Source organism: Camelus ferus, chromosome 12 (genome assembly GCF_009834535.1).
Source record: "Camelus ferus isolate YT-003-E chromosome 12, BCGSAC_Cfer_1.0, whole genome shotgun sequence".
Taxonomy (NCBI): domain Eukaryota; kingdom Metazoa; phylum Chordata; class Mammalia; order Artiodactyla; family Camelidae; genus Camelus; species Camelus ferus.
In genome coordinates this window covers 7115542-7138432 of record NC_045707.1, presented here as the reverse complement: position 1 = coordinate 7138432, position 22891 = coordinate 7115542, and the positions used below count along the sequence as shown (strand labels likewise).

Genomic DNA, 22891 nt, shown 5'->3' with positions numbered 1-22891 from the left:
TGGTCCAGCGCCTGGCGGGCGCCGGGAGCGGTGAGGACTCGCGGGCCGGGGGATCAGGGACCCCGGAGCGGAGGGGCGGGGCGGGACGGCGCTGACCACGCCCCGGGCCGGAGAGGCGGCGCTGCCTCCCGCAGGGCTCCCTCTGCCCTCCCGCCTCCTCGCCGCCCGCGCGCCGGCCCGCGGGGCCCGGTTGTCCTCCGCCCGGAGCAGCGGGAGCCGGAGGTACGGGGGCCCGCGCCGAGGGTGCAGCTGGGCGAGCTCTGGGACGCGGACCTGGGGTGCCCGGGGCACCGGTGGGGAGAGGCGCTCCGAGAAGGAAGGGGTAGGGGCTGCGGAGGAGCGGGGAGGGCTTGGTCGCCGCCCGCCTGGGCCACCTGTTCCGGAGGGACGTTTGTGTGCGCGCCAGCTGGGCGCGCTGGTCCCCTGGCCGCCGCCGCCGCCTCCTCCCCAGATTCGCCCGAAGTTGAGCGCAGTGGCTGGACCGGGAGCCCGGCCCGCAGTGGGGAGAGCGCGCCCGGCCCCGGAGCCCTCGGGGCAGCCCCGCCCGGGCCCGGCCCCCGCAGTGGGAGAGAGGGGCCGTGGGGGCAAGAAGCCCGAGTGCGGGCTCCCCCTGCCCGCGCGGCGCCCTGGCGCGAGGCGCTCCGCCCTGAGGGGCATGGAATCGCCTCGGGCCGCCTCGCCGCCGGCTCCGCTCGCTCCTGGCCCCGGAGGGAACGCGGCTGGGGAGAGAGGTGGGGAGCGGCCGGCTGAAGGGGAGACCGCCGGGGCTGGAGGCGTCCCCTGGGCCTCTAGGGGTGCGGAGGCTTTGGACGTGCGGAGAAGGGGGAAGGAAGGGCCTCCAGGTGGAGGGGCTGCGTGGGTCCGACCTGGGAAGTGGGGAAAGTCGGGCCCAAGCACTCCCTGTCAGGGTCCTGATCCGCAGACCACCCCCTCTCCGGCGTGCTTCTCTCCCTCTCTCTTCTCCGGATGGGAAAGTTGAGTCCGAGTGGGAGCTGCGGTGTGCTTGGGAGAGGCTCTGGCTGGGAGGTCCACTCTGAGTCCACTGCCCTTCCTGCTAGGGGAGTCTCCTGGCCTCAGTTTCAGAATCTGACACCTGCGGGGAGAAGGTCCCACCTCCTTGCCGGACTCAGCTGAGCCAATAGCTCTGAGAGGGTTAAAAGCCACCTCCCCTACCCCCATCCTTTCTCAGGTTCAGGACACCCTTTCTGTCTCCTCCAAATACTGAGTGACTGCTCTGTGAAAGCCCCTTGGGGTCTCTGGAAGCCCTTCATCAGAACACCCTGGAGCACTGCGGTGCACCCATTCTGGCTCCCTGCCCCTCCCCAACTTCTCCAGTTGCCCAAGGACTTCCCCTTTGTTACCTCCTCCCAAAGAAGGGGGAGCCACCCTGCCCAGGGTGACGAAGCAGGGCCCAGGCTGGCCAGGACTATCCCCTCCATGCCCATGCCTGCACTCCGTGTTCCCACAGCGAGGTCCTCTAGGAGAGTCTGCAAATCAGGCCCAAATAAAAAAGAAAAGGAGAATCAAGATGGAACCCCATCCATTGTTCAGTCTTCTCCCAGACACATTGCTATTGCATTGGGTGCCTGTCCCTGCTTGTCTGCTAGGGCGTCTCAGTATTAGAGAACAAACTCCGAAGTGGAAATTCTTTAAAATGTGTTTTGTTTCCTTGTACCCATCGAAGCCCTGCAGCTGCCTGGGCTAGTGGGCTTGCTCCCGGTGAGTGCGAGGGTCCCACGTCCCCAGTGTGTGCAGGGTTGGCAGAATCTTTCAAGGTGACTTACTCAGAACATCAGGAAGTTGTGACCCACCCCATCACTGAATCTGTCTGAGCCAGCAGCTCCCAAAATCCCTCCCCCAACCCCTTCCCCCAGCTGCTGCACTTCCAGCTGGGTTAGGGGATGGCTCCACCTTCCACCTGGCCACCCAAGCTGTGCAGGCTGTGCTCTCTGGAATGCATTTCCCCCCCCCCCCACCCCCCCGCCAGGTACCTTCTAGGTGTGTCCTCGACTCCTGTTGGTTGACCTGCATTTCATTGTCTCACATCTGCTCTCCAGATTGGAAGATCCTGGAGGGAGGAAACTTGCCTGAAGCCCAGTGCCCAACCTGACACAGAGTAGGTGTTCACGATATTTTGCTTGAATGAATTAACAGAAAGAAGGAGAAAGAAATTCCATATTCACGTTGCTTGGGAATAACTATTGTTAAAATTTACTTTTTTGTCAGGCTTTTTAAAAATCACTTTGGTACATATTTAAATATCTTGTCCATATAAATGTTTCAAATTCCTCACCTTTCTCAAACATTATTTTTTAATATTTTTCAATGCTTAGGTATTGTTACATCATATTTAGTTATTGGATCTCATTTGACATTTAGGTTTGGGATTTTTAAAAAATATTTGGCTCTTTTAGATTATATTACATGGAGTTTATACATAAACTTATACACTGCCAGATTTTTTTCTGGCAATGGAATTACCTGGTGGTCAGTGCATATGAACCTCTAAAATGGTCACACCTAGAGCCAGCCAGCTGGCTCTCCAGAGGGCCTGTACCATTGCGTACTTCCTCCGGCTGTGAATGTGCATTTCTCGTTATTTCCTGGAAATACTGGGTCAAAGAGTGTGAACATCTAGGATCTTTGTGTGTCTCTTAGTTATTTGTTTGAGCTCATCAGTGAGATATTTGCCCCTTGTCTGGTCTCTTTGCAGCAAAGATCTTCTCCCAGGTTATCATTTGGCTTTATTTTTGTTGCGTGATGGTGTGTGTATTTGAGGAGTGCATTTTTAATTTTTATTTTACTTTATCTGTGTGTGTGCTTTTCGATAAGGGAGACTTGGCTGCATTTTTAAGCTGATGGGAAAGAGCCAGAAAAAGGAGTGGCTGCAGCTCCCCACTCCCCCAGAGAAGGAAGGGCAGGCTAATAGAATGAGGTCCCAGAGGATGCAGGAGGTAGGAGGGGTCTGGAACTGGTCCAGAAGGACCTTCTGAGCTGGTGAGGACAGGAGGCGTGAGGGAGGGCGCTGGGAGGGCACCTTATGAATTGGCTTTGATCTTCACAGTGGAGAGAGTGTTCTGGACCTGGGTCCCCAGCTCCCTGTGCTGTTTGCCAGCCTCATTCCCTTGAGCTCTCCCTGCTTCCCTGGGAGGTAGCAGGTGTTTATCACCCTCCACTGACAGACTCCAGAGGGTGGGGAAGTGCCTTGCTTAGGGTCAGTCAGGTGATGAGTGGCAGGGCTGGCTCCCCCAGCACTAACGGCAGGCCTCTGGGAATCACTTTCCTCTCTGAGCCTCCATCTCCAGTAGGCATCAGGAAGCAGTGTCCATCTTACTCTCTCTCACTTGGTGAGTGAGTGTCCCTTCCTCTCCTGTCTGCCTCTGTTTGTCTTCCCTCTGGACAGAAACCAGTGAGTCCGGAGCTTCCAGCTCCACAGAGTCAGCCAAAGGACTAGGAGAGCCCCTTCCCTTCCTGGCCGGTGCCGCACACCCTCCCCTGTGCCCACACTGGAGCAGGAGCCAACTCCAGCAGGAGCACACAGCCTTCTGGATATCACACCTGTGCAAAGTCTGAGTTGCTAGGTGGACAGTCACGTGACAGTACAACCGGCAAAGTGGTCTTCACATTCCGTGAACAGGCTTGATTTGAAAGAGCAGAAGCCATTGTCCCAGATACAGAGCCCAGACAGCCTCCCCCCTGACCCTACAGTTGTGTGTAATTTTTATTTGCTTCTTCCTGCCGGTCTCCAAGGCAGTCCCCCTGGGTCGAGGGCGGGCTTCCATCGGCTGAACCTCTGCTAGGTGCCAGACAGCTGTTACCTGATCTGTTTTACCCTCTGGGCCATCCTGTGCTGTCATTCCCGCTTTACAGATCAGGAGACTGAGACTCAGAGTCAAGAGCCTCTTCTTGACCGCAGTGGGATCTGAGCCCCCGGCCGCAGTGGCCTGCCTGACCTGAGCCCTGACGAACTTGGCGGGACTGCAGGCAGACTCCTTTCACCTGGCAGAGGGTGTTTGAATCCCAGCTGTGCCTCCGTTTCCTCAACTCTTAAACTGTAGTTCATAACGAGAGGACCTGCCACACATAGCTATTGGGAGAATTAAACCAGTTACTGAATGAAACCTGCTTTGACTAATGGCTGTGTGTGGTAAGCCCTCAGAAAAGATACACTATTGTTATTATTAAACCAAAATGACCCCATGCCTGCCAGGGAGCTTTTAATAAATGTTGACTCAACCACATCCAACCCTTCCTGTGACGAGGATGGGAAGGTGAGCCCGTCCTGACATGGAGAAAACTTGGGACCTTTTGGATGCCTTTGAACCCTTCTTTTTTTAATTATTAATTAATTTAGGGGGGAGGTAATTAGGTTTTTATTTATTTATTTGTTTGTTTGTTTATTTATTTATTATTTTAATGGAGGTACTGGGGATTGAACCCAGGACCTCGTAAATGCTAAATACATGCTCTACCACTGAGCTGTACCCTTCCTGCTAAACCCTTCTGGACACAAGTGAGGGATCTGTATCTAAAACCTTAAATTACATTTCCTTTGACCCAGGGGGTGCATTTCTAGGAACCAGTCCTATGGAAGTCATTAAGGATGTGTTCAAAGATGTAAGTGCTAAGATGCTCACCATGGGTATTGTCCATGTAAGCCAGAAGACAGAAGTCACGTTTCCAGGAGCCAAGATGGGAACAAGGTGAAATGAAGGATGGCACTGCCGGGTGACAAGGTCCAATGTAGCCCCAGAAAGTCAGGGTGTAGAGCTGAGTTTATAGACATACTATGAAGGACATCGCGTATATTTCCAAACAATTTTATTCAGGTGTGATTTACAAGTCATTGCAAGCATCCAGTCCGATGAGTTTTAGGAAATGGGTCTGGTAGTGCAGCTACAGGGCCCCTGTGTATTTTTCAGTGAAAAATAAAATGAGGCATAGAACAGTGTGTGTAATAGGATCGCCTTTTGTGCGTCTCCTGCCCGCGGTTCTGTGTAAACACCGCTCTGTGAGTGGGGGCGTGGGTATCACACTGGGAAGGACTGGGAAGAATAAAGCAAAATGCTGACACGTCACATGCCCTCGCCTCATCTTCAGTGGCTCCACACTGTCTACAAGACAGAGAGCAAAGCAGGAGGTGTCACTGCGGGGTGGGGACTGGACATCTCCCCAAACCTGCAAATACACGTCAGCCCTCGTAAGACTGGGAGCAGGCAGCCCCGCCAGCTGTGCTCTGTCTGCATATACATCGTGGAAATACATAGACAACAGTCAGAGGTATGAAGAAAACCACAACAGCATTTTGGTGGATACTTAGCAAATGGCAATTTATCTTACCTATTGTGGTTAGGAGGTTGCCGGGCAGGGGAAGGTGGAGGGACATTTTGGAAGAGGGAAGCACATGTTTCGGAAACTTGGAATTCCCAGAGCTGGTGGGCTTGAGCAATAGGGAGGAGTTGGTTTTGCTTTAAGGTTTTCACCATCATTTGCAAAGGCATGGAGGGTATTGTGACAGCTCACCTTCACCCCTCCCCACTCATCTGGTGAGCACACATTTATGATGTGCCTGCTGTGTGCCAGGCCCTCCCTAATTTAATGCCATTTAGAGTCTCAGGCAGGGTGGACAGTGTCTGACACAGTGCCCACTTTCCTCTGATCCCAGTTCACTCCAAGGCCAAATTCACCTTAGTCATTCCCCATAGGACTCACCCTGGGGCTCTGAAGGTCTGCCCGGGTCTAGGCTGTGGGTGAAATGCACATACACACACACACACACCTTTGGAAGGTAGCCACGAACTCCTACCGTGTGCCAGTGTATGCAGCAATGGGGACCCAGTCCACTGGGACAAAATCCAGGTGACCTTCTGGAGGTGGCTGCTCTACTCACCTAGGTCAGAGCAGACTGAGGAAGGAGGGTCTGAGACTTGGGGACAGACATACCTGTGTGCAAATCCTGCCTCCCACCTTTACTAGCCAAGCAGCACCTTTCCTCTGCACATTAGTTTTCTGTCTATAAAAGGGGCCACCGTGGTGGACTTGAAGACACAGTAAGGTGAAGGACGAGCAATGCCTCGTAGGGCACCTGACATGTGGTGTGTTCTTGGCAGACAGCAAACTTCCCTCCTCTTATGGTTAGGAAGTTCCTGGGCAGGGGAGCATGGAAGGACATTCTGGAAGAGAAATTAGCATGATGCAGAAACCTGGAATTCCCGGAGCCTGATGGTTTGAGCAATACAGTGGATGTCAGCTTGGCTGGTCTGGAAGTCTTGGGCCTGGAGAGGGGCAGGGCTGAAGGGAAGTGCCCACAAGGCCTCAGCAATGTGGGGTCTGGGAGCCTGCTTGGAGCTGAGGCAGTAAGCCAGGGAGAGGAGGCTGAGGTGGTTGGTCCCAGGACAAAGAGACAGCGAGATGGAGAGAGCTGATCTGGGCTGTGGCCGTGGCACCAATGAGGGAGTGGTGGTGGTGGGGGGTCTGTTCAGAGAGGGGCTCTCCCCCTATTTCTCTGCCCTGCACCTCCCTCCCTGGATTATCACAACAGCCTCATAACTGCTTTCTTGTTGCCACACGTCCCCTGTGGTTCAGTCTCAAAATGCAGCCAGATCTTAAAGATTTCTTTAAATCGTAAGTCACCTGGTAGCCCTTTCCTCCTCAAAATCTCTCAATGGCACCCCCTCCCAATCAGCAATCCAATCCTCCAGTGTCCCTCAAGGGCCCCCCATGGCCCAGTGTCCCCTTATCTGTCCTGTCTCCTCTCCTGGTACCTTCATCCTCCCAGCTGATCCATCAACACCTCAGGCACACATGCCCCAGGGCCTTTGCACTTACTGATTTCCCTCCCTGGACACACTTCCCCCAGATATCCATATGGCTTGTGCCCTCATTTCCTTCCAGTTGCTGCACAAATGTCAGCTTTTCAGAGAGACCATCCCTAACCATTCTGTATAAAGCGTCACCCCACCTCCCAGTCCAGTTTCCCTGAGAGCAAATGTGTGGGTGTCCAGACTCATGGTGACTTACAGCTCCCTCAGCTGAGCAGAAAGCTCAAGGAGGGTGACTTCACCCTGCTCCTGAGAAACCAAGCCCAGGCTCTACTACAGAGCTGGACTGACTGGGAGGGAGGGCGAGATGGCCTTGACCCTCCGAAGAAAGGAGGGTCTGAGACTTAGGGGCAGACATCCCTGGGGGCAAGTCCTGCTCCTGCGTTTCTTCAGCTGAGCAGTATTGGGAAGGTCACCTTTTCTCTCCTGGGACTGGTGAACACCCAGGTATTTTAATATGAAGGTTACAGCATGTGACCTTATTTTGTACCCTCAGGATGGTGAGGCAAGACACACCAGTTACACTTTCTTAACCTTTGTAATCTGCATCCACTCAGGGTTTACAGTTTGCAGATGCCACTGCCCTGGGCTGCTTACCACATTTGATCTTGACTTTCTGGGCAGTTTAGGGATCATTTATTCATTCAGAAAATATGTACTGAGCACCTATTATGTGCTAGGGTCTGTGCTGGCCACGGGGGACGAGACAGTGAGTGGCCTTGGGCCCTGCCCTCTGGGAGCTGCTGCTGTTTTCCATGTGTGTCAGTGTCACTGTGTATTTAATCAGTCCCTTCAAGAAAGACCTTGGGTTGTTTCCAGTCATTTGCAATTGCCAACAAACCTGTGACTGGTACAAATATCACTTATCTGTAGGATAAATTCAGAGTGGGCTTGCGTGGTGAAAGGGTAACTGTATGCGCAGGACCATTTGGCCTGCCTACCAGCAGTATATGGAGTGCCCGTTTCCTCACAGCCATTGCCAGAAGAATGTGTTGTCAAAGTTTTGGATTCTTGCCCATCTGACAGGTGAGAGATGCTATCTGAGTATTTTGACTTGCGTTTCTCTTACCTACAAAAAGCTCCCTGATCTTGCTTACCTGTTTTGCGTGTGTGTGAACTGTCCTTGGACCATTTTCTTTTGGACTCTTGGGTTTTTTCTCCTTGATGTGTGGGATCTCTTTATATGTAGAAAAATTAGACTGGGGATCTGAGAGGCACAGAAGTTATCCCAGGTTGTCACTGGTACTTTGACTTTCTTGGTGTTTGCAGGAAGGATGTGGAGAAGTTTGTTCTTTCAAGGAGTCAGGTTTATTCATCTTTTTTTTTTTTTAATGGCTTCTGGATTTCACACATATTTAAGAAAACCTTCCCAACTCTAAGGTTATAAAGGAATTCACCGATGTTTTGTTCTAAACGTTTATTATTTTACATTGAGAGTTTATCCTGGGGCGTGTTCTAAGATATGAACCCAGCTGATTTTTTTCCCTAGTGGCTATTCCACTTGCCCAACACCTGTATTAAAAGATCTTTTTTTTTTTTTTTTTGCTTTACTGATTGGAGAGGCTGCCTTTATTGGATATGCAAGAACCATATTATTTCTGTGATTTATTTTGTTTCATTACCCTGTCTGTTCATATGCTAAGACTACGTATTTTTAATTATTGGGGCTTTATAATATATTTTAATGTCTAAAAGACTAGTTCTTCCTCGTGTGCGCCTCCTTCTCAAAGTTTTCCTGTAGATTCTTGCTTGTTTATATTTCAAGATGAACTTTAGAATCAATTTGTCTAATTCCAGAATCCCATGCAATTTATAAATGGGCTTAAAGAAAATCTACATCTTTATGAGGCTGAATCTTCTTTCCAAAAACATAAGACAGCTTTTCTATTTGTTCAAGTTTAGTTTGTGCTTTCAGTGGCTTTGAAATTTTCCTCACATGAATATTGAACATATTTTGTCAAGTGTAACCCCAAGTATTGTGGTGGTGGTGGTTGTAAGTGGGCGTCTTTTCCTTTCCTTTCATCTTCTGCTTGTAACTGCTTGTTGTTTATATTTCTGTGTGTGTGTGTGTGTGTGTGTCCCACCATCTTACAGTATTTTTTTATACTTTTTTCTCTCTTTTTTTAAAATTGAAATGTAGTCAGTTACAATGTATCAATTTCTCATGTCCAGCACAGTGTCCCAGGCATGCATATCTATACCAGTATTTCTTTTTATTAGTAGTAGCTTTTCAGTGGTTTCTCTTGACTTCCCCAGGTATACATTAGTACCATATGACAATAGCAGTAGTTTTAACTTTTTCTATTCAATTTTTATATCTCTAGTTTCTTTTTCTTGCCGAATTGCTTCAGTGTCCACGATGGTGCTGGGCACCTTTGTCTTTTTCCTGTCTTCAACAGGAGTTCTGTCACATATGAAGCTGTGTACGCATGCTCCCCAGAGTATGAAGCTGGCTCCTGGCTTTGATGTTGATATATATAATTTTGTTAAGAAAGTATCCATTGATTCCTAATTTATCCAGAAAGGGCGTTGGAAGTTTTGTCAAGTGCTTTATTAGCATTTTTTGAGGATGACAGTAAGATTTTTCTCCTTGAATCTTGAATATGATAAATTATATTAATGATAGACTTATATTGAGCCATCCTTGCATTCCAGGAATAAATCCCACTTGGTTTTGATGCTTCATTCTTTTAATGTGCTGCTGAGTTCTAGTTATTTGTTTTATTCTAGTTATTTGATTTTTACAATAATATTCATAAGTGATATCAGTCAGTAGGGTATCTTGTGCAATCTTTGTCAGGTTTTGGTATCTATGTTATATTTTAAATTTCTTTTAAGTTTTCCTTCTCATATTTTACTATTGAACAGTTTTAAAAGCATTGGAATTTTCTGTTATTTAAGTTTGCGAGATTCCCCTCTAAAAATGTCTTGCCCTGTTGCTTTTATTTCTTATTGATCTTTTATAATTCTATTTCTTATGTGAAAGTTGGCCTGTCCAGACTGTCTGTTCTGGGAACAGTCTTGATATATTACATTCGTCTAGAAATTATTTTTTTCAGGTTTTAAATTTTATTTGCAAAGTACTCTCTTTTGATTAAAAAGAAAAAGTTTTCCTCTACTTCTTTGGTAACTTTCCCATTTGGCATTTCTTAGTTTGCATAGGATGCTTTATCCTGTTCCTTTTACTCCCCTTTTTTCTTAATTAGGCTAATGGTGATTTATATATATTTATTGAATTTTTTTCCAGAGAGCCAGCTTTTGGCCTTATTTCTTAGTTCTACTGCTTATCTGTTTCTTAGTTTATATCTGCTTTAATCTTTCTTAATTCTTTCCTTATTCTTTCTATTTATTTTATGGGGTTTTTTTTTTTTTAAACATTTTTAGACTGGTGTTTTCTTTCTTTATTGTTATCTGTCCTGTTTTACTTGTCACATGTATTGGAGGCTATAAATAGTCTTCTGATTATTTCTGCAGCTGTAGCCTATAGATTTAGATTCATGATAGTTTGATTATGGTTGTTTTCTAGAAATCCTACAAATTAAATTGTGTTTTCCCTTTTAATTTCCTGACTTAAATTAACTTTTAATCATATGGCCTTATGATTATAAAATATCTATTTTTTTATATTTTTGGATATTGTTGAGGTTTTTAATTTTCACAAATGTTTCATCAGCTCTTCAAAAGAAAGTGCAGCAGGGAACTATATTCACTATCTTGTAAGAACCTTTAATGAAAAAGAATATAAAAAGGAATATATGTATGTATATACAAGACTGGGACTTTGTGCTGTACATCAGAAACTGACACATTGTAACTGACTGTAATTCAATTTGTTTTTTAAGTGCATTATCTATGATTAGGATGGAGAGTTTGACTGCAGCCTAGTACCTTCTGATTATTTTATTTAGGTCTTCGGAATTCTCATATACGTTTGATCTACTTGGGTCTTGGGCTGAGAGAGGTAAATTAAAATCTGTTATTAGTGTGTTTCAATCTAGTTATCCTAATATCCCTGTAATTTCATCTTCCTGAAAATTGCTGCAGTGTTCTTGGTGATTGTGAATTACACCATTTAGCATTACAAATGGTCCTTCTCTGGCTCACTTAGTGATGTTTGTTTTCAATTCTGTTGTCTGATATGAAGGTCATGGCCTCAGCTTTGTTTTTGTTCATATTTATCTTTAAACCTTTGCTCATTCTTTTACTTTTAACCATTCTAAACCACTTTTTTGATGTATGTGTCTTGAATACAGGATAGAGTTGGGTTTTACTTCGGATTGAAACTAAAAATCTTTCTCTTTGTAAAGATAAGTGAGTTAAGTCTATTTATATTTATCGATAAGACAGATGTCTGTTATCTGTTCAGTCATATTGTGTACGTATGTACGTAAATATGTCTTGGTGCATTTGAGAGGACTATATCCTTTATTCTTTTACTGTATGGTCTGTTTTCTTTGCTTTTTTAAAAAAATTAGTCCTGATATTTAGGAAAGCTTGTATATTTGTTCTAGTGGCTACATTTATATTTATCTTTTATGTAATACTCTCAGTTCCTTCTTTCTTTAGATGATATCTATTTCTTTTCTATGAAAAACAATAAATTTAACTTGTTTCTTCTTCATCCTCCCCCTTCTCTTGTCACCACCCCATTTCAGCTGGTACTGTGTTGAGTGATTAAGGCATATATTCTTTCCATCCCAGTGCCTCTAGAAGCTCTTGGTCAGATGGTGTTCTTGTGTTGCTGCTGTCTGTTTATACAATGACATGCAAACCTGAAGAGGTGTCCACAACTTGGAAGAAAATTCTGGAGACAAGAGTGAAGCACTCTTTTAAGAATTGGTTTCAGGACTCCTCTGGCTACCAAAATTCTCAGATGCTCAAGTGTGTTATATAAAATGGACTTGATGGTACCATGTAGGAAAACAGACATCAGTGACACTGAGTTGAAGTCATTCAGAAGAATCAGGTTTTATGTGTGGTGAAGTTTCAGGAACATCTTGCTCAATTTATTTCACTTATTTTCCTTTTTATGTATGCACAGAGGCATGATTGGTGCTTTAAAAATCTGACCAAAACATTCTTGCAAAATAAAAATTCTGCATAACAAGGAAGGAAAGCGACATCACTTAGGCAGCATTTTCATTTTTTAGCAGCATGTAGCATAAAGATGCATCTTATTAGATGCAACAAAATTGGGTAGTATTACCCTTCTCACTGTCACCTTTGTACTTTAAATATGCTTGAACTTTGACTACTTGATATTTTAGCTTTTACCCCTAGCAATGAAAGATGAGGCCACCACTGAGTTGTTCTGTTTTCCACCTTCTTTCAGCCTGGCCTACCAATTTTTTGTTTAGTTGTATCATTTTTACATTGTCTGACTAGATAACGTTGTCATTCCATTCTGTCATCCTTATTCCTACCTCTTTTGGGGAGAGGGGGAGGGGAGTAGTGAGGGAGGCGAGCTCAAGTCAAATATATTCGGTCCTGTTACTGAAGTTGTTCCAGGCACCATTTGGTTGGCTGTGTTTCTTCCTCAGTTTTCCTCATCGGAACAATATCATTTAAGCTACCTCATACTTAGAAACTATTGCTATGTGACCTTTATATTTAAAAGAACAGCTTGGCTGTACGCTGTGTATCTATGAGTTACACATCTACAGATTCAACCAACCATGGATGGAAAATATTAAAAGAAAAAAAAAATTCCAGAAAGTTCCAAAAAGCAAAGCTTGAATTTGCTGCAGACCAGCAACTATTTACACAGCATTTTCATTGTATTAGGTATTATAAATAATCTAGAGAAGATTTAGAGTATACGGGAAGACGTGCCTAGCTTATATGCAAATACTACGCCATTTTATATCATGGACTTGAGCATCTATGGATTTTGGTAGCTGCGGGGGCCCAGGAACTAATTTCCCAAGTGAATACCAAGGGACAACCATTTATTCATCTTTAGCTCAAAACTTTCTTAACTTAAGGATCCTGTGGGTGTTGCTCTACTATCTTCTGTCATTGAAGATCTGCTGAGAAATCTGACCCAAGCCTGATCCTCTTTCCTTCATATGGCTTCATCTTTTTGTGTAGCTGCCCAAAGATTTATTTTTATGTCTTTAAAGTTCTCGTCATTTTATTAGAATGTGTCTTGGGATTCACCATTCTGGGTCACTGTTCTCTAGGGCATGGGGTACCTTTACAATTCATGAAATCAGGCCTTCCATTATTTCAGGAAATTTTTCCTGAATTGTAATTTTAAGTATTTCTTCTGGTCAATTGTTCTAGTTTTCTTCTTTGGAAACTCCAGTTATACCCTTGTTGGATCTCCTTTACGTATCTTCTCTTTGTTCATTTTCTTGAGTTCTTTGTTCTCTTTGATTATTGCTGTTTGATTTTGTTCACTTTTCTCATTTTAATCTCTATATCTCTTACTGTATTTATTTTTATTTTTTAACACCTTTACTGTGATATGGTTCCTGTACAGTAAACTACACATATTTTAGATGTACAATTTGATGAATTTTGATAGATGTCTACGCCAATAAAACCACGACTACAATCAAGACAGCTAACATTTCCATCATTCCCCAAGAGGTGCAGTTTTTGAATTTCCAATTTATCCCTTCCTACCCACTATATCCCCTGATAACCATGAGTTTGTTCCCTATGTCTGTGAGTCTTTCTCTGAGTCTGTTTCTGTCTTGTAGATAAGTACATTTGTGTCTTTTTTTTTTTTTTTTTTTTTTTTAAGTTACCCATATAAGCAATATCATATGGCATTTTTCTTTCTCTTTCTGGCTTACTTCACTTATAATGACAATCTCCAGGTCCATCCATGTTTCTGCAAATGGCATTATTTTATTCTTTTTATGATTGAGTAGTCTTCCATCATATATATACCATATCTTCTTTATCCAGTCATCTGTCAGTGGATGACTTTGGGTTGTTTCCATGTCTTGGCTATTGTAAATAGTGCTCCTGTGAACACTGGGGTGTATGGGTCTTCTCAAATTATATTTTTCTCTGGATATGTGCCCAGGAATGGGATTTCTGGATCATATGGTAGGTCTGTTTTTAATTTTTTAAGGAATCTCCATACTGTTTTCCGTAGTGGCTGGACCAAATTACATTCCCACCAACAGTATCAGAGGGTTCCTTTTTCTCCACACCCTCTCCAGCATTTATTGTTTGAAGACTCTTTAACAATGGCCATTCTGACTGGTATGAGGTGATTCCTTATTGTAGTTTTAATTTGCATTTCTCTAACGGTTAATTAGTGATGTTGATCATCTTTTCATGTGCTTGTTGGCCATCTGTATGTCTTCTTTGGGAAGATGTCCTCTGCCCATTTTTTGGTTGGGCTGCCTGTTTTCTTGATATTAAGGTGTATGAGCTGTTTGTATATTTTGGAAATTGGTCCCTTGTTGGTCTCATCATTGCAAATATTGTCTCCCATTCTGTAGGTTGTCTTTTCATTTTGCTGATAGTATCCTTAGCTGTGCCAAAGCTCTTACGGTATTTGGCATGGAGTCTGTCTCCCTTGTATTTCTTGTAGTTCGGTCTTCATTTCTGAAATGTTTTTGTCTTTTTCTTACAGTTTTTTCCTGAGATCTGTCAGTTGTCAGCTATCATCTTCATGTCTTGCCATCATTTTTTCTATCCATTTCTTCTCCAGTTCTTATATTTCTACCCTTTGGTCTTCCTTCAGGCTGGGGTTACTTTTCTCAAGGTTTTTTATTTATTTGTTTCTTTTTAAATTTGTGCTGTAATTTTGGATTATAATTTTTATTTGTTTTATGGCAATATTTTTATGGTGGAATCGTCTTTATACATAAGAGAACATCAGTGTTCCTCTCTTTTTATTCATGTAGCATCTTTGTACGGATGTTGTGTTTATTCCTTTAACAATTTTTTCCCCTCTATTTGAATTAGTTGAATTTTCCTGGACCAGCAACTAACAGGAGGTTTTGGTGGAAACTAGGAGAAAGGCCAGGATAGTTCTCTAGATTTCTTTGCTGAAAGGCTCCCTCCTCTGTCTTCACGGGAAGGGACTGTTCCTTTAAACTGTGGCCTTCCTCTGAATCTACTCTGCTGTTGCCTCTCAGGACCCAACCTGGCTCAAGGGGCCACTGCCTCCAACCTTGACCCCTCCTGGTTCATTCAGCTCCCAGCTCCTGTCTCCTAACATGTTCATCTTCCTTTTAGAGGTGGTGATTTCTGCGATCTTATGCTACTGGGTGCCCCCTGCACCCCATTCTCCCCCCTCACTGCCGTGTCTGCTGGCCTCAGGTGCTTTGTGCCACTCTTAACATGTGACTTGAGGTTTATGGGTTTTTCCTGCTCCTGGTTTCCCTAAAGCTGTAGCTTGTGGTTTATTTTTTCCTTCCCCTGTTGCTCTGTCTGACATCAGTGGAAGAGGGAAGATTCCGAACTAAGAATCTGCCTTATTCCTATTGGAAATAGAGGTCTCCACCTCTCTAACTTTTCTGTTTGTAATATCCCCCAAAGAGCAGGCCTCTGTCTACTTGACTTCTGTCTTTGGAATACCTTGCAGCCTTTGGAGAAGGAACATTTTGTAACTTCTGGTCTGAAAACAGCTATTTTTATAAGGATCGCTGCCTTCTAGTACCTGTCACTCTTACTTCTTGAGTAGACTTCGTGTATTTATTTACGCCCTGAAAGAGTCAGCGTGCGCTTGATGGGAGGACTGGACAGCAGACCCTCCAAGCAGAGTTTGGAAGTTCCAGGTATGATTTTTCACACCTGGGAGGGTCTGAGTTCTAAGACCAAAGAGCCCCCCCACCCCAATTTTATTGATGAAGAAGGTATGGGACAGGCACAGGCCCAATGTCACATAGCCTATTAGTGGCAGATCAGAAACTGTCTGGAGGGAAGTGGGGTTGAATTCTATACTCCACTTCCCAGCCAGGTCACCTTCCCCTGGGTCCCTCAGCACGTAGCCTCAGGTATCTCTTAGATGTTAACTTATCAAGGAGGTTGATCAGCACATGCCCTGTGTCCCCACAGTTGGAACATTTGGTTAGTCCTGCTCTCCCTTCCCCATCGTGCAGAAGGAATCTGAGGCCCAGAAAAGGAAAGTGACTTGCTTAAGGTCACACAGCAGGTCGAGCAGGGCTGGGCCGCCCTGGAAGCAGACACCAGCCCGGTGCCGCCAGCTATGGCCACTCGGATGAGTCAGTTACTTTTTCTGAAAGTTAAACAAGGGAGCAGAGACTGGGATTAGCTGGAATAATACCGGCACCCCTCACTGGTAGTTGGCACCCCTCACTGACCCCAGCTGGAGCTGGGCCAGGGCCTCCGGACCCCGTTAGTTGCTTGCTTCCTCATGAAGCAGAAGAATGCAGCGAACTCTCCTCTGTCACCCACTGCATCCCCCACTGGGTTCCCAGCCCCATATCTCCCAGCACATAATGAATCCCGGTTTCTTCTTGGCATGGGGCAAGCGTGAGAGATTGGGCCGGGTTGTCTCTCATTTGGGGTCGTCTGAGGCCCCTAAACCCAGGAAGTGCCAGAGAGTTCTGTCCCATGTTCACCTGGTCCTACGCGTGTCCTCTCCTGGCAGGACAGGTCACTGGCAGTCCCAGCACCTTCAGGCTCTGAGAGTAGAGCTTGGGGCTCGTCGCTGTGGCCGGGGATGCCGCACAGTCATCAGCCAGACCTGAATCACGTGCCCACCCCCAGAGCTAGGGAGTAAAGTCTGTGGGGCAGGGGTGGTTCCCCAAAGGAAATTGGGGTGCTGTGATCAGAAGTGGGAATGGATGCTGGGCGAGCAAAACTACCCGAAGGCCACCCCATCTCCCCAGGGGACTTATAACCCTTCTCTCCTGCCATGGGCTGGACGCAGAAGCCCAGAGAGGGTCAGAGGTGGAGTGCCCCCACTGTGGGGGCAGAGGTGGGTGCAGGCCATGGAAGGGGTGATGAAGCGCCGGGAAGGGGAGCCTTTTCTAGGCACCTGAACCTGGCCCCTGATACCTGTGCTCCCGAGGCGGGGTCCGCAGAACTGGTGCTGGGGGCCGGGCCAACAGGGGTCTGGTCAGACCTTCAGCCCCCTGTCTCCACCAGCCCTGCACTTCCTATCCTCACTTCCTGCCCAAGTTGGATCATAGGGACACTGGGGAGCCACAGAAGGTCTTAGAGCAGGGATATGACCACAGTTAAGTGCTAACTGGGAATATCTCCCCAGCCCAGGGCTGGAAGTGGTAGGCAGGGAGACAGGAGGAGGTGGCAACAATGTGCCAGGCTCCACTGACAGAAGCCAGGACTTGGACTATGGCTGTGAGGCCCATCCAGGGGACCACGAGCATGCTTTAGGCCTGAGATCACACGGGTATTGGGCTGTGGCCAGCTTAGCCCCATACACAGTTCCTATTCCCAGGTCTCAGGCTCTGGCACCAAATATGGTGCTGCTCATGTCTGGCACCTTCATCCATGGCCAGCAAGGGCACATCCTCAGCAGGCTCATACCGCCCCCACATCAAGGGAAGCCAGCTCATCCCAGCGCCACGGGCCCTGAGCAGCCAGGGCCTCGCTCCATCTGCTTGTCTGCACTCATCAATGTGGTTCACAGTGGATTAAAAATACTCAGGACAGAAATAGCCTCTCTCCCTGCAGGGGAAAACCAGGGCCAGGGGAACATGGGGTTCTTGGTTTACATCACAGCTCTACCACTCACGACCCCTTCTGGGGGGTCCCAGGCAGCTCACCCTACCTCTGACCCCCAGTGTCCTCACTCACACGCTCATTGGCTCATTTCATCACTCAATGGTTTGCCTACTCATTCGTTTCTTCATTCATCAATTCCCTGGTCACTCACTGATCTCACTCATCGATTTGCTCCTTCATTCACTCACTTCCTCCTTTACTCATCCAGTCACTCACTCACTCAATTTTTATTTACTCCATACCAAGAGCCAGGCACTATTCTAGATGCTGAACAAAACACAGAAAAATACCTGTCCTCATAGGGTTATGTTCCAAATAAGTAATCAAAACAAGTGAGTGCAAACACCGTACAGTATGTTTGTTAGAATAAGTACTAGGAAGAATAAACTTGAGTGGGAGGCTATGAAGTGATAGGGAGTTGGAATTTTAGCGGGGCCAGGGAAGGCCCCATGGGAAGATGATTTCTGAGTGAAGATGAGAGGGAGGTGAGGGAATGAACAGTGTGAACACCTGCAGGAGGGAGACAAAGCAGGGAGAACAGCAGGTGTGGAGGCCCTGAGATGGCAGTGTTGGGTGGTGGGCTTGAGGACGGGGGAGGAGGCCAGGCGGTGATGGGGAGAGAAGTGGGTGGGGGGTCGGGGTGTGGGGACTCACAGCACCTGGTGGATCTGGGCCTCCCACATCACTCAGGGTCTGAGCAGAGGGGCAACCTGACATGACGTGTTTTTAAAGCACCCCTCTGGCTGCTGAGTGAGTGAATCAGTGTGTCCATTTCCTGGGTGCCTACTGTGTACCAGGCACTGAGCCGGGCACTGGGGAGAGAGGTGTGCAGGTCCCCATGTTGCTTGTGGAGGTCCGTCTGGCTAACTCCCTTCTCATCCTGTGTCACCTCTCCCAGGAAGCCGTTTTCTCCCCTCCGCTGGCCCCTTTGCTCCATTTCAGCCATCCTCGAGTTTATCATCCTTGTCTCTTTCCAAATGGTCTCCCCTCAGGCTGAGCGTTCCTCCAGGGCAGGGCTGCGCCTAAGTCTTCTCTTCTCTCAAGCCTGTTCCCTGAGGGGCAGAGAGAGGAATAATGAGCATGTGGGCCCCAGGCCAGCCTGCCCGGCCTGTGTGGCTGGGGAACGGGCCTCACTGTCTCTCACCATCTTTTGCAGATGGGTTTGTGGGCGTGGAGAGCATGTGGAAGGACCATGTTGGCAGAGAAGGTTGGCTGCTGAGCCAGGGCGTGTCTCCAGGAGGCCAGCCGGGCCGCCCAGATCCTCACCTCGCCGCCATGGGCCATCCAGGCTGGTCAGTTTCTGGTGCATGACGTGAGTGCAGTTCCCTGCCTCAGCCTCAGGGAGGGCGGGGCCCAACTGAGCAACTCAAGGCTCCCAGCACCTCCCTCAGGCCACGAGACCCCTCTGTCCTGGGGAGGGGTTTACTCCAGCTCCCCTTGGCCCCCAGGCTGCTTTCGGTCCCCCTCCACTTGACACCCAAACTTCCAGGCCTCAGAGTGGGAACAATGCAGCTGCCCCTGAGGTTACTGAGGGCCAGAGGGGGTTGGATTCAGGACAGTAATGGTGACCAGGATTCTGTTAATAGTGAGAACTGTCCAGGTCAGCGTACACTGGGTCCAGTGCCAGGCACAGTCACAACTCGCACCGCCTCTCTGCCGGCAAGGATGGTGCAGTGCTGAGAGCACAGACTTTGGAGCCAGGTGGCCTGGGTTCAAACCCTGACCCTGGCCAGGGGATTCTGCATGAATTACAGGACTTCTTTGTGCCTCAGCCTCCTCACATGTAAAGTGAGGGTGATGATTCCCCCCTACAGGGTGGCTGTAAGTGATTAATTAATTAATATATATGACATGCTATTACTGTCCAGCTGGTTCAGGCAGACCTGGGGTCCCACACAGTCCCACCTCGAGGGCACCCAAGAATGTTCCAATGTGGGCACCACAAAAGAGCGAGGGTCCAAGGGCAACAGTACTAGTCAAGGTCACAGACTATATATAGCACAAACTCCCCATCCCTTTCCCTTCTAGTCAGGGACTGGGGCAGCCAGAGGCCCAGGAGATCCTGCTGTGTCCAGGCCAAGGGTTTCGGGATCCAGCGGCATGCCCATGTGCCACCCATCCTGCTTCTGAGCAAGCTTGCCTGCCGTCGCCCAGGCCCCTAGAGCTCCAGGCCTCCGGCTGGAAGTGCCCATGGCTGCTGGCTGTCCTTCCTCTTGGACCACCTCCAGGCCTGGTTTGTGGAACTGAATGGGCCTCAAATCATAGGCCGCCAGCCTGGCAGTTTGAGTGGGACAGGCCTTGCCAGGAAGAGAGGCCTGTGTGCCACGTGGCAACGGCATGATCTCTGACAGCCCTGGCACGTGCCAGACCCTGCCCTGGGCCTGTGTTGGCCGCACATTGTAGGTGGCACTGGCCCAGTCCATGGGGAACTCACAGGTATGTCACAGAATGTCGGACTCTGCGTACATCTTAGCCCATGGCCCAGTGCTCCCATTTTGCAGGTGAGGAGATGGGGCTTTGAGCAGGCAGCTGGCAGGTCTGCGGGCTCTAGAAGCCGGTGTGAGCCGTGGCTGGTGTTTGTGGGGTGTGTTTCTTGGGTTGGGGATGCCAGCAGCCTGCCTGAGTGTGGTGCTCGTCTCTTGCAGACCAGCCAGTTCCTGCTGGAGGCTCCTGACATCACCTGGGGAGATGCTGTCCAGGCCCCCCGACTGGCTGCTGTGGCTGCTCCGGGGCGCCCCAAGACAGCGGGTCTGCACCCTGTTTATCATCAGCTTCAAGTTCATGGTTTTTGTCTCCGTCATGATCTACTGGCACATCGTGGGAGAGCCCAGGGGCCAAGGACATTTCTCCAACCTGCCTGCCGATATCCCCTGCCCCCACTTGGTGCCCCCCACACCAGCCTCTGGAACCCCACCTCCAGGCAACATCTTCTTCCTGGAGACTTCTGACCGGACCAACCCCAACTTCCTGTTCATGTGCTCAGTGGAGTCAGCAGCCCGGACCCACCCCGAGTCGCGGGTGGTGGTCCTGATGAAGGGGCTGCCTGGCGGGAACGCCTCCCTACCCCGGCACCTGGGCCTCTCGCTGCTGGGCTGCTTCCCCAACGTGCGGATCCTCCCACTGGACCTGGAGGAGCTGTTCCGGGACACGCCCCTGGCAGCCTGGTACGCAGCTGTGCGGCAGCGGTGGGAGCCCTACCTGCTGCCCGTGCTCTCCGATGCCTCCAGGATTGCGCTCCTGTGGAAGTTTGGAGGCATCTACCTGGACACGGACTTCATCGTCCTCAAGAACCTGAGGAACCTGACCAATGCATTGGGCACCCAGTCCCGCTACGTCCTCAATGGCGCCTTCCTGGCCTTCGAGCGCCACCATGAGTTCATGGCGCTGTGCATGCGTGACTTCGTGGCCCACTACAACGGCTGGATCTGGGGCCACCAGGGCCCGCAGCTGCTCACGCGGGTCTTCAAGAAGTGGTGCTCCATCCGCAGCCTGGGCGAGAGCCACTTCTGCCGCGGCGTCACCACCCTGCCCTGTGAGGCGTTCTACCCCATCCCCTGGCAGAACTGGAAGAAGTACTTTGAAGATATCACCCCCGAGGAGCTGTCCCGGCTGCTCAATGCCACCTACGCTGTCCACGTGTGGAACAAGAAGAGCCAGGGCACTAGCTTCGAGGCCACGTCCAGGGCGCTGCTGGCCCAGCTCCACTCCCGCTACTGCCCCACGACGCATGAGGCCATGAAGATGTACTTGTGAAGGGCTTGCCAGGCCACCTTCCCCCACCTAGCATCCTGGAGAAGGGCTCTCGGCCACCCTTCCTGGGGAGGCGAGATGGGAGGGCTCAGGAGAGGGAGGCCTGAGCTGCTGCAGCCCAGGATTTGGGGCAGAAAACTGTCAGCCCAAGAGGTGTTACTGGAGGACGTGCTGCAGGCCCTGGGATCTGCTCCCTTCAGGCTTATGTGAGGCTGGTGGGACAGTCCCTAGGCCAGTGCACTGTCACAGGGTACAGGTGACTAGTGGTGGGGGTAAGGTGCTCAGCCAGAATCAACTGGAGTCTTATAGACAACAGGCAAGCCCAGTGAACATGAAAGCATCTTCCAGGGCAGAATGGAAAGCAGGCAGGTTGGGGCTGAAGTGCCCATGAGGGGAGCACAAAGCCCAAGGAAAGAGGGTAGAGAGTGGGGAGAGGAGGCAGCTTGTGCAGGAGTGGGGAAGCAAAGCCAGCCTCATGAGCCCAAGGGGGGGGGAGCTTTGGGGGGTTTGGTTTCTTTTTCAGAGGGGCCAAGGCGGGCAGAGCCGGCCCCGGGAGCAATTTGGGAGAAACCCTGCCTACCCACCCCATCCTTCTTTCTAGAGATGTTGCAAGAGTGACATGTGCCAGCTGCCTGCTTGTGGGCATAGGGGCTGGAGTTCTTCTGGCTCAGGAAAAGCATTTTAAAGAAATCACTCCCTACTGTGCCTGTGATAAACACAGGAGAATAATAAATACAATAAAAGTGACTCACTGACATCTAGTGCTTTTTGGTTTATGAAATGCATTCACTCGCACAGCCCTTGTCAGCCCCACTCTGCAGCTGGGGAAGCAGCTGAGGCTGGTAGTGGTGGTGACTTGTCTGAGGTCACACGACCTGCCAAGGTCAGAGGGGCCTGGGGACCTGGCCGCTGGGCAGGCTCACAGCCCTGGTGCTGGTGCCAGAGAGCAGCTGCGGTGGGAAATGGGAGAAGCCCACTTTCCCACCTCACTTTTCAAGGCTCACAAACAGCCTCAGTTGGGTCCCACTGGCACCCCCACCCCCACCCCATAATGAGCCCGAATCTGTTTTACCCTGAACTGAGCCAAATGAGCCCACCACCAGGGTGGGGGCATGCTGCCATCAAACTTAGAGGAGGCCCAAGGGAGGTGTGAGGGCCTGTGGGGTCCCTCCTGCCTCACCCGGGCCATCTGGCTAAGAACCTAGGAGAGACAGAAGTGCCATGTTGGCAGCCCCAGGGCTGGGCCAGAGGAAAATCTGCTCCCCACAGGGCAAGGCTCCAGCTTGTTTGTGGGGAGGAAGGAAGCTGCCGGTATGAGCTGGGCATTTCGGCCGGGCGGGACAAACCCTTCCTGTGGGACCGGGGATGCTGTCAGGGCCCCTGGGACTCAGCCGGCTACAGTTTGGAAGCCAAGGGGAGAGGTGTTTAGAGGCCTCTGGATTCTGCCGGCAGTAGATCTTGGGAAGCCTGGTAAGGAGGTGAGACCCCTGGCTCCAGCGGTATTCAAGAGCAGGTGATGTTTTTGATGAAAACAATGAATGTTGTTTCAATTATTTCTCCAACCACAACATCACTTCACCTATCTTTTAAAATTGTTTTAGAATGAGTAGATTTTATTTTAATAATAGAAATATATA

At 48.9% G+C, this 22891-nt stretch overlaps 1 protein-coding gene across 9 annotated transcripts; it reads left to right on the top strand.

The window, feature by feature from the left end:
- On the top strand, positions 1-22011 carry A4GALT (alpha 1,4-galactosyltransferase (P blood group)). 9 transcript variants are annotated; one of them, XM_032492366.1, is made up of 5 exons: positions 131-222; positions 2058-2116; positions 18661-18796; positions 19533-19940; positions 20150-22011. In XM_032492366.1, the coding sequence occupies exon 5, from the start codon at positions 20193-20195 to the stop codon at positions 21255-21257; it is 1065 nt and encodes a 354-aa protein (XP_032348257.1). In that variant the 5' UTR covers positions 131-222; positions 2058-2116; positions 18661-18796; positions 19533-19940; positions 20150-20192; the 3' UTR covers positions 21258-22011. The 9 variants fall into 9 exon arrangements, with proteins under 9 accessions (XP_032348258.1, XP_032348259.1, XP_032348257.1 ...); XM_032492365.1 differs by having other exon boundaries at positions 18661-18816; XM_032492367.1 differs by lacking the exon at positions 19533-19940 and having other exon boundaries at positions 1-222; positions 18661-18816.
- The last annotated feature ends 880 nt before the right edge of the window (positions 22012-22891 follow it).